Genomic DNA, 13,888 nt, shown 5'->3' with positions numbered 1-13,888 from the left:
TGCACCATGGGCACTTCTACGGCCACAAGTATATCCACGCTGCTGCTGCATGCACTTTGAGTTAGGGTGACACTTTACATCAGAAGTTTGACTTGGCCAAAACAAAACACACATGGTGCATATGTTAAACAGCGAACCAGAATTTATTATTACATCGACATTACAATTTTACTAAAATATGAAACATATTTACAGTGGTATCATTCTTAATTTCATCACTGTGTGAGTGCATCGTAGTGGGGCGGTGACAATTAAAGAGCATTCGATCATTGTTGTGCACAATGTCAAAATTACAGTTGTCATATCGAAAGTGGGTCAGTGAGCAAGTGGCTTGGATTCGGCACAGCCTCTGAATCTTTGTTCAAATACTGGACCTAATTTTAGAGTTGGGCAATGGAATAATAAAATGGAGGACACATGACTTTTGTTCCCCTTCATTTATGGGATGTCAGAGGGTCCAGTATATAGCTTGTCTATGCTGAATAGATGCTATGAGGTGTGTAACCGAGCAAAATCTCTCCAACACCTACAAAATACACGACCTGCGCAATGCCAAAAAGGGGCGCGATGACAAGGGCTCGACAACTGGCCCCCTTTAGAAAAGCAGAGGGACCCTCTTTTCTCATGATCTTCCTGCAATAAAAAGAAATGGAAATATTTGAAACGACATTAAGCAAACAATAGATGGGATCAATTAGTATACAGTACTGCACATTTTGAAAATTTAAGTCAGGTCACCTGATGCAATCTACCACCCCATTGTATGTTTCCTCGTTAGTTCCGTTTTTCAGGGATTGTAGTCTTGTTTTGACCACTAGACGAATGGAGAGAAATGCAAAAAATATTGTGTTCTGTTCGCCCCACAATATGGGCACTTTTTTAAAAAAAAAAATTCGAACACTGACCGTCACAAGGGCTGACAGCAACTGCTGCAACAGATCCAGCCGTGCATCCAGAGACAAAGGACCAATAAAAGGGCACTGTTGGGTTTTCTGTTGAATGCTGTCCAAGCTGGTGCAAGTGAGCAAAAAGAGGGAAGTAGATAACTGAGAAGGGAATGTCCCTAAGGAAGGAGAGAAAAAAAGTGTATTTGGTTATCAGAGAAGGCACCTATGTTCAACTCACTCACCTCATTAATGTGGCCCCAAGTCCTCTGTACAACCCTGTTACACCTTTGGTCTTCAGCAGGTCTTTCGTTATCTGTGTGGCTGAAACTGTCCTAGCCTGAGGCGCAGCACTGGCGTTATAAGAACGACTGAGGACAGCACTGGTTCCACCCATCTTTAAACTTGTTACCACACTAGGCATCACCCTCTGCTGCGCGGCTGGTGGATGATGGAGCAAAGTTAGTTTTGCTCTTGCAATACATGCTCAATATACTGTACAGTGTTGCCTTGAATTAAATTTGTTCTGTGACCACATTTCAGATTCAAAATACAGTACGCCATATCTCCAATTATCATTCCCCTTGAAATCACTGCAAATGCCTTTAATCTATTCCGGCCTCACTTTGTGCTCCTTCTCGTGTGCTCACCTCAGCCACCAAGGAAAGGGTTACAATACAGATATGAGTTTTACCAAAAAATGACTCAGTAAGCTCAGGTGAAATTAATTATTTGTTGCAGCGGAAAAAGAAAATATTTTCTGTGAGTATTGTTGTACAGTATTTGCTGTTTACGTAAGTTGCTACACCATTTCCGTTGAAACCCCTATCGAGCTGTTCACTTTAAGACAAAGTTTGCTTATTTAAAATACACATAAGGTGAGGAAAATAAGTATTTGAACACTATATGATTTTGCAAGTTCTGCCACTTAGAAATGATGGTTTGAAATTTTCATGGTAGGTGCTTGTCAACTGCGAGAGACAATCTAAAAAAAATCCAGAATTCTCAGTGTATGATTGTTTTTTTTTTTAATTTTGTATCATACAGCTTCAAATAAGTATTTGAACGCCTGAGAAAATCAATGTTAATATTTGGCACAGTAGCTTATGATTACAAATACAGCGGTCAAAAATTTCCTGTAACTTTTCACCGGGTTTTGCACAGACTGCAGCAGGGATTTTGCACCATTGCTCCACACAGATCTTCTCTAGATCAATTAGATTTCTGGTGTGTCACTGAGCAACACTGAGTTTGAGCTTCCTCCAAAGATCTTCTATTGGGTTTAAGTCTGGAGACTGGCTAAGCCCCTACAGAATCTTAATTTTTTTTTTTTTTTTTTTATGAAGCCACTCTATGGTTATTCTGGCTGTCTGCTTCAGGCCATTGTCATTTTGGAGACCCAGTCACGACCCATTTTCAATGCTCTAATTTATGGAAGGAGGTTATTCCCCAAAATCTCACAACACATGGCCCTGGTCATCCTCTCCTTAATACCGTGCAGTCGTCTAGTCCCATATGCAGAAAAAAAAAAAAAACAAAGCATGATGCTACCACACCCATGCTTCACAGTAGGGATGATGTTCTTTGGATGGTACTCATCATTCGTCTTCCTCCAAACACTATGAGTTGAATTAAGATTAAAATGTTCCATTTTGATCTCATATGACCACATGACTTTCTCCCATGACTCCTCTGAATCATCCAAATGGTCGTTGGCACATTTAACACGGGCCTGGACATGTGCTGGTTTAAGCAGGGGAAACTTCCATGCCATGCATGATTTTAAACCATGATGTCTTAGTGTATTACCAACAGTAACCTTGGAAATGGTGGTCCCAGCTCTTTTCAGGTCAATGACCAACTTCTCCTGTGTCGTTCTTGGTTGATTCCTCACCATTCTTTGGATCATTGAGACCCTACAAGGTAGAGCTTGCATAGAACCCCAGTCCAAGGGAGATTGACAGTCATGTTTAGCATCCATTTTCTAATAATTGGTCCCACGGTGGATCTTATATCACCAAGTTGCTTGTAGAGGTCTACAATACTGTCTTTGGTGTCTTTGGACAGCTCTTTGGTCTTGATCATGTTGGGAATATGAGTATTCCTGATTGTATGGGATGGACAGGTGTATACAGTATGTGCAGCTAACTGCCTCAAACAGGTCAAAAAGTCACACTCAAAAAGTCCACCTCCACTCCACTTATTCATTGGACTTTTTAGAGGTGACTAACAGGTCTTTGAGGCTCACAATTCTAGCAAATAGACAGGTGTTCAAATATATATTTGCAGCAGTATAATACAAATAAAATGTTAACAAAATCATACCCTGTGATTTCTGTAATTTTTTTCTTCATATTGTCTCTCACAGTGGACAAACACCTACCATGAAAATTCCAAACCCGCCCATCATTCCTAAATGGGAGAACTTGCAAAATTGCAGGGTGTTCAAATACTTATTTTCCTCACTCTATGTTTTTATTAGGATTTGGTTGAAAGTAAATTTCACCTAGGTCTGGCAATAAAAGGTTAGAAACCTCTTTTTCAGGAAAATTACTGACCATCCACTAAATCACTGCTTATTCTGAAGTGAGTTAATTTTCCTGTCACGGTCAAGCACTCATATTTAAATTTTGGGGTCAAAGCCAAAGTCCGTCATCTTGAAAAACTTAAAAGTCAAGGTACCACTGTATTCTGTCAATAGCGCAAAAGTGCTGTGCAACATGTTCAAATATTTACAACCTCACCAAGCCTGCCGGCATCCTGAAGCTGGATCTTGAGCATCTCCATAGGTGTGGTGACAACAACCTGGCACATTCCCGCACAGCACCCAGCCAACATCTCCTTGAAAACCGTCAGCTTACAACTGTCGTGTAGTAACATGGTTAAGTAAAGTTAAGCCAACACATTCCTAGTAAAGCGGAAATTACCGTATTTTATGGACTATGAGGCGCACCGGATTATAAGGCGTCCCTATTAATGACCATGTTTATTTTCATACATAAGACACACCCGATTATAAGGTGCATCAATGAACTGGGTTTGCCATTTGTTGTTTTATCTTTTAACCTTTGTAATTATAGTTCTATTTATTGTTTTAATATTTTCTTTATGGGTTTAAATAATGCTGAATGTGTGCCTTGAGCAATTTACTGGAGTAGTATGACAAAATGTCCGAAGTCAATAAGCATAATCAGAATTCCTGCATAAGGTGCACGGTTAATTTTGGGTAAAAATAAAGGAATTTAATAGTGCTGTCAAATTTATCGCGTGAACGGGCATTTTTTTTTTTTTTTTTATGAATTACGTTGAAATATTTGACGCAATTAACGCATGCAAGGATTGACCCGTTCATACGTTGCCTCAAACAGGTTACAATGACGCCGTTTTAGCACATTAACAGCGAAAAGGGAGAGAAATGCGAGTGGACACAGGCGTTCATTGGAACGCGCCTTTTATCGGCTTAAGCTTTGGCAACTCTTTCACAACAAATATAAGTATTGTGGCGAACGACAGTAGGAAGAATGACAAGAGTCGATCTTTTTCTTAACACGCTTAATTGAACACAACGCAGAACATACCGTATACCATTTGCAGCCACCACTGACAGTCATGGCTGCCCAATTTTCCATCATGCATTTGGGCGGAACAGTTAAGTCACTACAGTATCATTTAGTGAATGCACAACAAAAACAATATTCCTATCGCTCAAAAAAATAATGTTCACAAAAAGAAAAGTGCTCAATGCAAAGAGAACTGGCATTCCCAATCAAAATAGCTATGCAAAATACACATAAAGCTTTCTCAGACTTTGTCTTGGCTAGATCTCAAATTAATTTAAAATTCGCCATTGACACCTTGTGGTGTATTTCAGTCACTAACTTACGTAGTTAAAGACACTGTGGAAGAACGGCAGGGATCCCATGTAACGTCACCGCTTAGCGACTTCAACAATTGCGAGCTACTGCTGTAGTTTATTTTTTTGATTGAAAATTTTACAAATTGTATTATGACGAAAACAGTAAGAGGGGTTTTAATATAAAATTACTATAACTTGTACTAACATTTATCTTTTAAGAACTACAAGTCTTTTTCTATCCGTGGATCCCTTTTAACACAAAGAATGTTAATAATGTTAATGCCATCTTGTGGATCTATTGTTATAATAAGCAAATACAGTACCTATGCACAGTATGTTGAATGTTTATGTCCGTCTTGTGTCTTGTCTTTCCATTCCAAAAATAATTTACAGAAAAATATGGCATATTTTAGAGATGGTTTGAATTGCGATTAATTATGACTGATTAATTTTTAAGCTGTGATTAACTTGATTAAAATTTTTAACCGTTTGACAGCCCTAGAATTTAAATGTGCCTCATAGTTCTCTGTTGATTTACACAGTTACTCACCCCTCTTTGCTTAGCTGGTGGCGAAAGAAGTCATTTGCAGCTAGTTTAATGGCCTTCTCTGGAGTCACTAGGGTGAGATTGACAGCAGCGCCTAAAACGGGGATTTTATTGTTAGAATAAATTATTAAAGAAAGGTCAACAAATATATTATATATTGTATAGTGGACATAAAACTATGAAACGCCCCTGTAGGTTTATGTGACAACAACAGAAGTGGACATCCCTCTATAGTCGATGTGGTAAATTTAAGATACAAGACCAAAGTTTACCCCATAAGGTACAGAGGGGCAAATAAGTATTTAATCAACCACCAATTGTGCAAGTTCTCCCACTTGAAAAGATTAGAGAGGCCTGTAATTGTCAACATGGGTAAACCTCAACCATGAGAGACAGAATGTGGGAAAAAAAACTGAAAATTACATTGTTTGATTATTAAAGAAATTATTTCCAAATTAGAGTGGAAAATAAGTATTTGGTCACCTACAAACAAGCAAGATTTCTGGCTGTCAAATAGGTCTAACTTCTCCTAATGAGGTCTAACAAGGCTCCACTCGTTACCTGTATTAATGTAATTAATGTTTTAACTCATTATCGGTATAAAAGACACCTGTCCACAATCTCAGTCAGTCACACTCCAAACTCCACTATGGCCAAGACCAAAGACCTGTCGAAGGACACCAGAGACAAAATTGTAGACCTGCACCAGGCTGGGAAGACTGAATCTGCAATAGGTAAAACGCTTGGTGTAAAGAAATCAACTGTGGGAGCAATTTTTAGAAAATGAAAGACAGACAAGACCACTGATAATCTCCTTCGATCTGGGGCTCCATGCAAGATCTCACCCCATGGCGTCAAAACGATAACAAGAACGGTGAGCAAAAATCCCAGAACCACACAGGGGGACCGAGTGAATGACCTACAGAGAGCTGGGACCACAGCAACATAGGCTGCTATCAGTAACACAATGCGCCGCCAGGGACTCAAATCCTGCACTGCCAGACGTGTCCCCCTGCTGACGCCAGTACAAGTCCAGGCCCGTCTGCGGTTCACTAGAGAGCATTTGGATGATCCAGAAGAGGACTGGTAGAATGTGTTATGGTCATATGAAACCAAAATAGAACTTTTTGGTAGAAACATAGGTCCTCGTGTTTGGAGGAGAAAGAATACTGAATTGCATCCAAAGAACACCATACCCACTGTGAAGCATGGGGGTGGAAACATCATGCTTTGGGGCTGTTTTTCTGCAAAAGGAACAGGATGACTGATCTGTGTAAAGGAAAGAATGAATGGGGCCATGTATCGAGAGATTTTGAGCGAAAATCTCCTTCCATCAGCAAGGGCATTGAAGATGAGACGTGACTGGGTCTTTCAGCATGACAATGATCCCAGACACACAGCCAGGGCAACAAAGAAGTGGCTTCGTAAGAAGCATTTCAAGGTCCTGGAGTGGCCTAGCCAGTCTCCAGAACTGAACCCCATAGAAAATCTGTGGAGGGAGTTGAAAGTCCGTGTTGCCCAACGACAGCCCCAAAACATCAATGCTCTAGAGGAGATCTGCATGGAGCAATGAGCCAAAATACAAGCAACAGTGTGTGAAAAACTTGTGAAGAGTTACAGAAAGCGTTTTGCCTCCGTTATTGCCAACAAAGGGTACATAAAAAATATATTGAGATTAACTTTTGGTATTGACCAAATACTTATTTTCCACCATGATTTGCAAGTAAATTCTTTAAAAATCAAACAATGTGATTTTGTTTTTTTTTCCACATTCTGGCTCTCATGGTTGAGGTTTACCCATGTTGACAATTACAGGCCTCTCTAATATTTTCAAGTGGGAGAACTTGCACAATTAGTGGCTGACCAAATACTTATTTGCCCCACTGTATACGCACCAACCAACTACTGTATGTGCCAACAGTTACCGGAACAGTTGTTGTATTTCTTCGGCCTGGTTTTATTAGAATCACTTAGGTTTATGGCCTCTTTCAAAAATAAGGACGGATGAATAAATCCCTTCTACAGTAAAATGTTTAGAATGGCCAGGTGAGATACGTGGACAGATATTATAGAGATGAACCATGCTAAAAGACCCCTCCCAAAAAGACAAATGATTAGTTTAAATTGCACAAATTTATGGAACCAGCTTGTTCTTCCTTTTTTAATTTGGAAGATTCAATTCACCATTCATATTGAAGGCCAAAAGGTGTTTAAATTATTCATCTTGTTCTGCCACTTTAAGATAGAATTTTTCATTCCACTGCACACATCCTTTCTTCAAGTTCTCATCTTTGATTGTGAATGTCTTATGACAAAAATATTTAGTGATCACTGCAAAGTATTCATGTGTTTTGTGGAAATTGAAGTATTCATGTGTCTTATGGAAATTGAACCATTAAATTAACCCTTATGTGGCGTTTTTGTCATGTCCATACATAAGAGTTGAATGAATATTTAATCAACACCTATAAAGTTGGATTTTTTTAGTGCAATTATTAATTTCACCAATTGAAGACGTGAATAGTTAGATGAAGCTTACCTCTATACATGCCAAAGTAACCCTCAGATTTTACTGTCTTTATAAGACAGTCCATCCTAGTACAAAAAGAAAAAGAGTTTGATTTAGGTAGTGCTCATCAGAGCTTCCTCAAGTTGACTTGACTGGAAGATTTAAAGCATTGATGAAAAATGTGTTGAAACCACTGAAAATTCTAATTGTACAAATTCATCTCAATAACACGGGGTAACCGGGAAAAAGGCAGGCTCCAAATTCTGGTGGATGATGACATTTTCTTTCCGTCTTCATTTTAGCGCATGTGCACAAAATGACCGCCATCAGCTCCACGTGTTCTCAAGGCGTATCAACGTTGTTACAGTCCTACTTCCTGATGATTCTGGATCTGCCTACACTCAGTCCTTCTAGTAGCTTCAAAGACTGAAATCTGAGGGGCTAAGGCAGGGGTCTGCAACCTTTTTGGCTGAGAGAGCCATTAACACCACATATTTTTAAATATAATTCCGTGAGAGTCATACAATATGAATAAAACTAAAAATACAAGTAATGTGTGCATTTTATGTCATTTCAACACTTTTAAAGTACAATAACTCTGTGAATTCCTTTTAATAACATTGTTATGCTGTTGCTAATCAATGATGAGTATTTATTAGCATTACTAAAGCGTGGGGTGGCGTGGCTCAGTGGTAGAGTAGTTGTCCCCCAACCCAGAGGTTGTGGGTTCAATTCTTCGCCCTGATTAACTCGTCTAAGTATCCTTGAGCAAGATACTGAACCCCACGTTGCTCCTGGTGCTGTGTCACCAGTAGGTGAATGGCGAGATAGTGTAAAGCACTTTGAGCGCCTTGAAAGTTGGAAAAGCGCTATATAAGTATAACACCATTTAATGTGTCTTCTGGTGCAGCATGGTTTTGCTGATTGCTTTGTAGTCTGTTTGATACTTGGTGGGGTTAAGCTTCATGCAGGCGTTGGGAAACCTATGCACGGAGCACCATCAGTGCACACCGAAGTTTATCCATCGGTAGATTTTTTTCTTTCGTGAACTCAGTGAGGACTTGAATAAATCCTCCACTCTTGTTGTCCCTTTCATAGTCAAAACCTTGCAATCATGCTGAACTGGGATAAATAGCTTACGTCTGTCGGCTCATCCAAAGTGAGAGGAAAAAATGGTTCCGCATATATGTCCTTATGTCCTGCTGAAAAGTACAATACTCTTCGTCTTTTTTTGTTTTTACCATCTTCTCAAAAGTTTCTAACAACGCGGAAAAGGAAACTGAAAACAAGGGAAGTTTACGTACTGATCTCACGCACATGCGCACATCGGCCACTATTTTCATCAGCAAAATACGGCAACCCCACTTGAACAGTGCATCTGCCTGATCTGCGTTGCCATACGATTGATAGATAGATGAATAGATAGATAGACACATCAACATGTATGTTTGCCACTTTCCCACTAAAATTACTGCCAACCGGCTTTCTAGTCACTGGTGACCATCGCCATTTTGCACAATGCGCAAAGGAGTATAAAGAAACCTTTTTTTTCTTTTATTTAATAATTAAATATTTGTCTGTGAGCCGGATGCAGCTGTCAAAAGAGCCAGTGCTGGGCTGTGCGATGGCTACTCAAAATCAGCCTGGAGCTTGATCACATGGTTGCCAAAGCAAACTTACTCCATCTTGCTGAAACCAAAAACATCAATGACTGACTGAAGGAAAGCATCAGGGAGGGATAAGAGCCATCACTCGGTCTATTTTTAAGGATGACTTTAATAATTTTGTGCTTGGCCTAAAGAAATGCACGGAGCTAAATGGTGGTCATCTCGAGTAAATGCTCTTGAAAAAAAGAAGGCCAATGCCTATCATTTTAATATAAAGTTCTGAATAAAATTAACAATCTGTTAAAATTAACAATCTGAGGTGCAGTTTCTTTTCATTTTGACTAAAAAAAAAAAAGAAAAAAAAAAAAAAAGAAAAAAAAAAATTTAGGCCTGCTTTTTTCCCAGGTCATCCAGTTAAGTGGAATACATAAATTTGTTCAATTTCAATTGATCTTGTGTAACCCACTTTCTGGATTGATTAAAAAGAGTTTATACAGTACTACACACTTTTATTGTATTGATTCATTTATTTCTTAACACTAACAAAACCGCATAAGTCATAAGTTAAAGAAATCATATTATTATGTAAGAACTGTAAGAAAATATTTTTCATGGAAAACTTTTTTTTTGAGGAATCGACCTCCTTTTTTTGAGGAATCGGCCTCCTGAGAAATATTTCCCTTGTGTTCAACAAATTTGCCTGGAGTCACAGATCCTAAATAAATAACTAAATATTCAAATTTAGTGAGCTCCTCTTATTGGTAGCAGAAGTGCGTGTGTGTATATATACATGCATAGGTATGTCATGAGGTAGTCCTTACATATTTTTGTATAGTTGCTGTCCGCTTCGTTGGTTTTGCAAACGTGTCTTGGCCAGGTCAATTGGGAATACACAGGTGACTCCAACCATGCCTGCAACCCCTCCATTAATCAGTTTGGCTGGAAGGCTGGACTCAGGAGAAGTCAAACAAATATGCACATACCAATTATTTCTGCTCTTATTACTGTGTATGTGTAGTGGGTATATAAATTGATTATATAAATTGATGAAGTGCCAGCTTTTTGTATATAAAAGTTGACAATGTGAAAAATCATTTAATTGCTTTTTTCACAATTACTTCATCATCACTTATGAGCTGTACATTTCAACTTATTTTTCTTAAATTCTTTATAGGCAAGTTTCCAAGGTACTTCCGCTTTACTTCCGCATGTCTGCAAGCAACTTCCGTTTTGGAATTTCTCCATCCAAAACAACACTGGAGCTGGAGTAACATTACTCATCAAAATCCCTTGAAAAAGACAATTTGGAAATATAACATCCAGTTGCCTTCATCACGACAGGGGAGGACAACATGTTCATGAAGGCAGATGTGAAACCAAGCTTGTGCCACCACAAAGACCTGGTGTTTTTGTAGCCATGTTGCCGCGATGTTATGGAAGATATGTTCCTTCCATCCTGCTTTCTCATGTGTCTGGTGGTAAAAAAATACGAAAGCTAAAATCTTACGCCTTTGATATTGTCATTACCATGATGATTGTAATTATGATGATCTTTAATATTTATTTACTACAACTACTGTATCTGCTGCCAGCCTATTAATCAGTACACGTAGATGGCAGTCATGTCAACGCATAAATACAAGTGTTACAAGTTTTTTGTTTGTTTATTTACAGGTGGCAAACGCTGTTAGGCAAGGAAAGATAAGTTGATGTGCCTCACAGCAACAATTACTATACGTTGATGGACATATGTCAAGACTATGTCGTTCTACCCGGGGGCGGCCGAGAGGCTGGGGCTGGAGGCGGTGGCTCGCTTCGCGGCGGACCGTCAGCTCGATCCCGAGATCCAACTACGAGGTTTTTAACTGCAGCAACTTTAAGATATGCTATTGGAGCTGGAATTACCGAGGACAGCGGGAGAAAGCCCGTCTGGAGGCTGTGATGTCAGGTGAAAGTTTGGCGGGGCTCCGGAGCTCTGCTGTCTGATATCATATTCTCGTATGCTATTTTTCCAATAATTTTATAAATTGTGATTAGTTGACCTGTTTTGCACATGCACCAATCATTTTAAATAAAACCAAGAAATGGAATCACGTTGTCCAAATGTTTTACTGCTATCAATACCTGCAATAAAAAAGAATGACATTCTATTTTTATTTATATGTACATACTTTGTAGTTTTTCCTTGTAACAACAAAATTGGTGTCTCCCCTTCTGCATTCGGCAAATGGAATATAATTTGTAATTTCTCCTCATTTTGGTCACTCAAGTGGCCGGCATATCAATCTATACCTCACGTCAACACAGGCTGACAGATTGTTATAATGTTGTCCACAAATGTTCAACGAAGTGATAAGAACAATCATCCAATCTCATCTACGTTGTGCAGAATCCATTTTTGGAGATTCCCTGGGTTCCTCTGGCTTGATTTTGCAGTTTTAGCTTCGTCAACGTACTGCTAACTTCATCCGCAACTGATGAGGTTTTTTCTAAACCGGAAGTTCGAAGCAGACATTTTCCAAGATGGCACCGCCCATATTTCGCTCAGGAAACTTGTCAATAGAGGAAGTAAAAATAAATAACATTGATAATATGGTTGCACTGGAGTGCACCCCCTCTTAAGGTGCATTCAAAATCAATAATAAATATAAAATCTTCCGACGACTGACCAAAAAAAAATTCCAAATGTTCTAAAAGACTTTTCCTGACTTTTTCTGTTTTTTGCTTTGTCGCATATGCCTGAAGGTTTTGTCCCAACACTGACTGCTATTCCAAACAGTTCTTGATTCCCTACCTCCTTCTCTGAGGCCCCACTTCCAGCTATTGTAAAAAGGCCTGACTGCATGATGTTGCCACAGTCACGAATGGTATCCCTTAGGTGATCAGATTTGCACCAAAAATACCCTTTAGCTTATGTCCAAGAGGTTGACACTTGGTTTTATTTGGTTAAAGCAAAATCACCCAAAGGCATGTAGAAAATCATATTAAGGTCAGGAAAAGCCATGAAAAAAAGGTTTTGTGTCAAATGACAGCACTTCAAATGGTTTTAGATTTATGCTGACTCTCATTTCAGACGAGTTTATGATTAGTTATCCAAACACAGCTATATTTGTGCAACCACATCATGTTATTTGTTTTTACTTTCTCTCTCAAAAAGATGTTTTCAATCTTCAGAGGTAATTAAAATCAACTTGAAAGCTCAAAAACTGCCTTTTTTGTGTTGCCTGTTCGTTAAAACACCACAAAATTACTTGCAGTGTTGAGATCAAGTTCTTCCTACCTCATGTGTTGCTGATGGGCCATGGTTTTGGGTTGAACAAGACGAGCAGCTGAGGGTCCTGGAAAGGCGCTGAGCAAGGCAAGAGCCAAGAGAGGCTCTGAGTTGTATATATAGACAGGTCCACCCCAGAGGCTCCAGGGATGAATTCCACTCTCATCACTCTCCGCCCCCTGCCATGCTAGCCAGGAAATGGAGCCGGGATAGTCATCAGCCTGCCAAAAGCAAGTTTGAATTAAAGTGTCTTTTAGCTGCAGAAATACTTAAGATTTCGATGTTGTTGTTGTTGTTGTTGTTGCTGCTGTTGTTGTTGTTGTTGTTGTTGTTGTTTTTCACGTCTAATCAGTATCTCTCATTCTAAAGCAATAATAAAAATAAATTGTTGACATTTGTATTATAAGTGGAAGCTATTATCAGTGAATATCAGGGCAGTACGAAGAGTGTAAGATGACCCGTATGTGTCATTCAGATGAATCACTGTCACTGAATGAACGAAAGAAAGACCAACATGTCCATGATGCAATATTGAGAAAGGCGTTTCGTGTCCTGAATAGGATACTAACAGCAATTTCTAGTCAAAGTGAGCTCCATCTAATCATGAATGTTTTGGGCAGCAGCAAAATTACAATTAGCGGTGTGAATTGTGCTACATCTTAGTACATATAAATATCAAATACCTTTCCAGTAGTAGAAACTGTTTTGCATGATCAATTGATTGATAACTTGATCAGTCAGTTGGTCCAGGCATGTCTGACTGTGAGCACTTTAGGGTAGGTCAGTGCAAACATTTCAACATTAGAACTAAACAGTAGAGAATTAGCAGGGGAGGCACAGGCTCAAGATAAGACCTGCTGCAAACGAGAATACCTGTATGGCGATTCTAATTCAAACCACCAGATGCCAGAAAAGGACAATCTTGAAAGCACTTCCATGAGAGCTGTGGCCACCATTCGGTTCAATTCATCTTCTGGCTGGAAAAGTGAACACTGAACAATATAACACAAACAGTGTTGGTTTGCTTATGTCTGTGTGGGTGGGGGTGGATTGCTGTTGTTGTTTTTATGACAACAGTCCCTTATACTCTCAGTATGTCATAAAAGTGATATCATGACTAAGAAGAACAGGTTTAAAAGGTGTTCTGCTACAGATGGCATGGAATTAAACATTATGCCTCATGGGTTTTGTTTTATTGTCATTTTAATGAGGCA

The 13,888-nt window shown here is 39.1% G+C and overlaps 1 protein-coding gene across 2 annotated transcripts; it reads right to left on the bottom strand.

Annotated features, from left to right (window-relative positions):
• Positions 1-124: 124 nt before the first annotated feature.
• On the bottom strand, positions 125-13,687 carry LOC130911790 (mitochondrial glutamate carrier 1-like). Of its 2 annotated transcripts, none has more exons than XM_057829325.1 (10): positions 13,358-13,687; positions 12,684-12,895; positions 10,225-10,350; positions 7,827-7,882; positions 5,291-5,381; positions 3,629-3,747; positions 1,130-1,325; positions 906-1,063; positions 739-814; positions 125-633 (listed from the first exon to the last, which is right to left on the bottom strand). In XM_057829325.1, exons 2-10 carry the CDS (start codon positions 12,704-12,706, stop codon positions 474-476), a joined length of 1,005 nt encoding a protein of 334 aa, XP_057685308.1. In that variant the 5' UTR covers positions 12,707-12,895; positions 13,358-13,687; the 3' UTR covers positions 125-473. The 2 variants fall into 2 exon arrangements, with proteins under 2 accessions (XP_057685308.1, XP_057685309.1); XM_057829326.1 differs by having other exon boundaries at positions 13,548-13,677.
• Positions 13,688-13,888: the final 201 nt, after the last annotated feature.

This window comes from Corythoichthys intestinalis, chromosome 2 (genome assembly GCF_030265065.1).
Source record: "Corythoichthys intestinalis isolate RoL2023-P3 chromosome 2, ASM3026506v1, whole genome shotgun sequence".
Classification (NCBI taxonomy): Eukaryota; Metazoa; Chordata; class Actinopteri; order Syngnathiformes; family Syngnathidae; genus Corythoichthys; species Corythoichthys intestinalis.
Note: the sequence above shows the minus strand (reverse complement) of the source record. Positions and strands in the feature narration are given on the sequence as shown.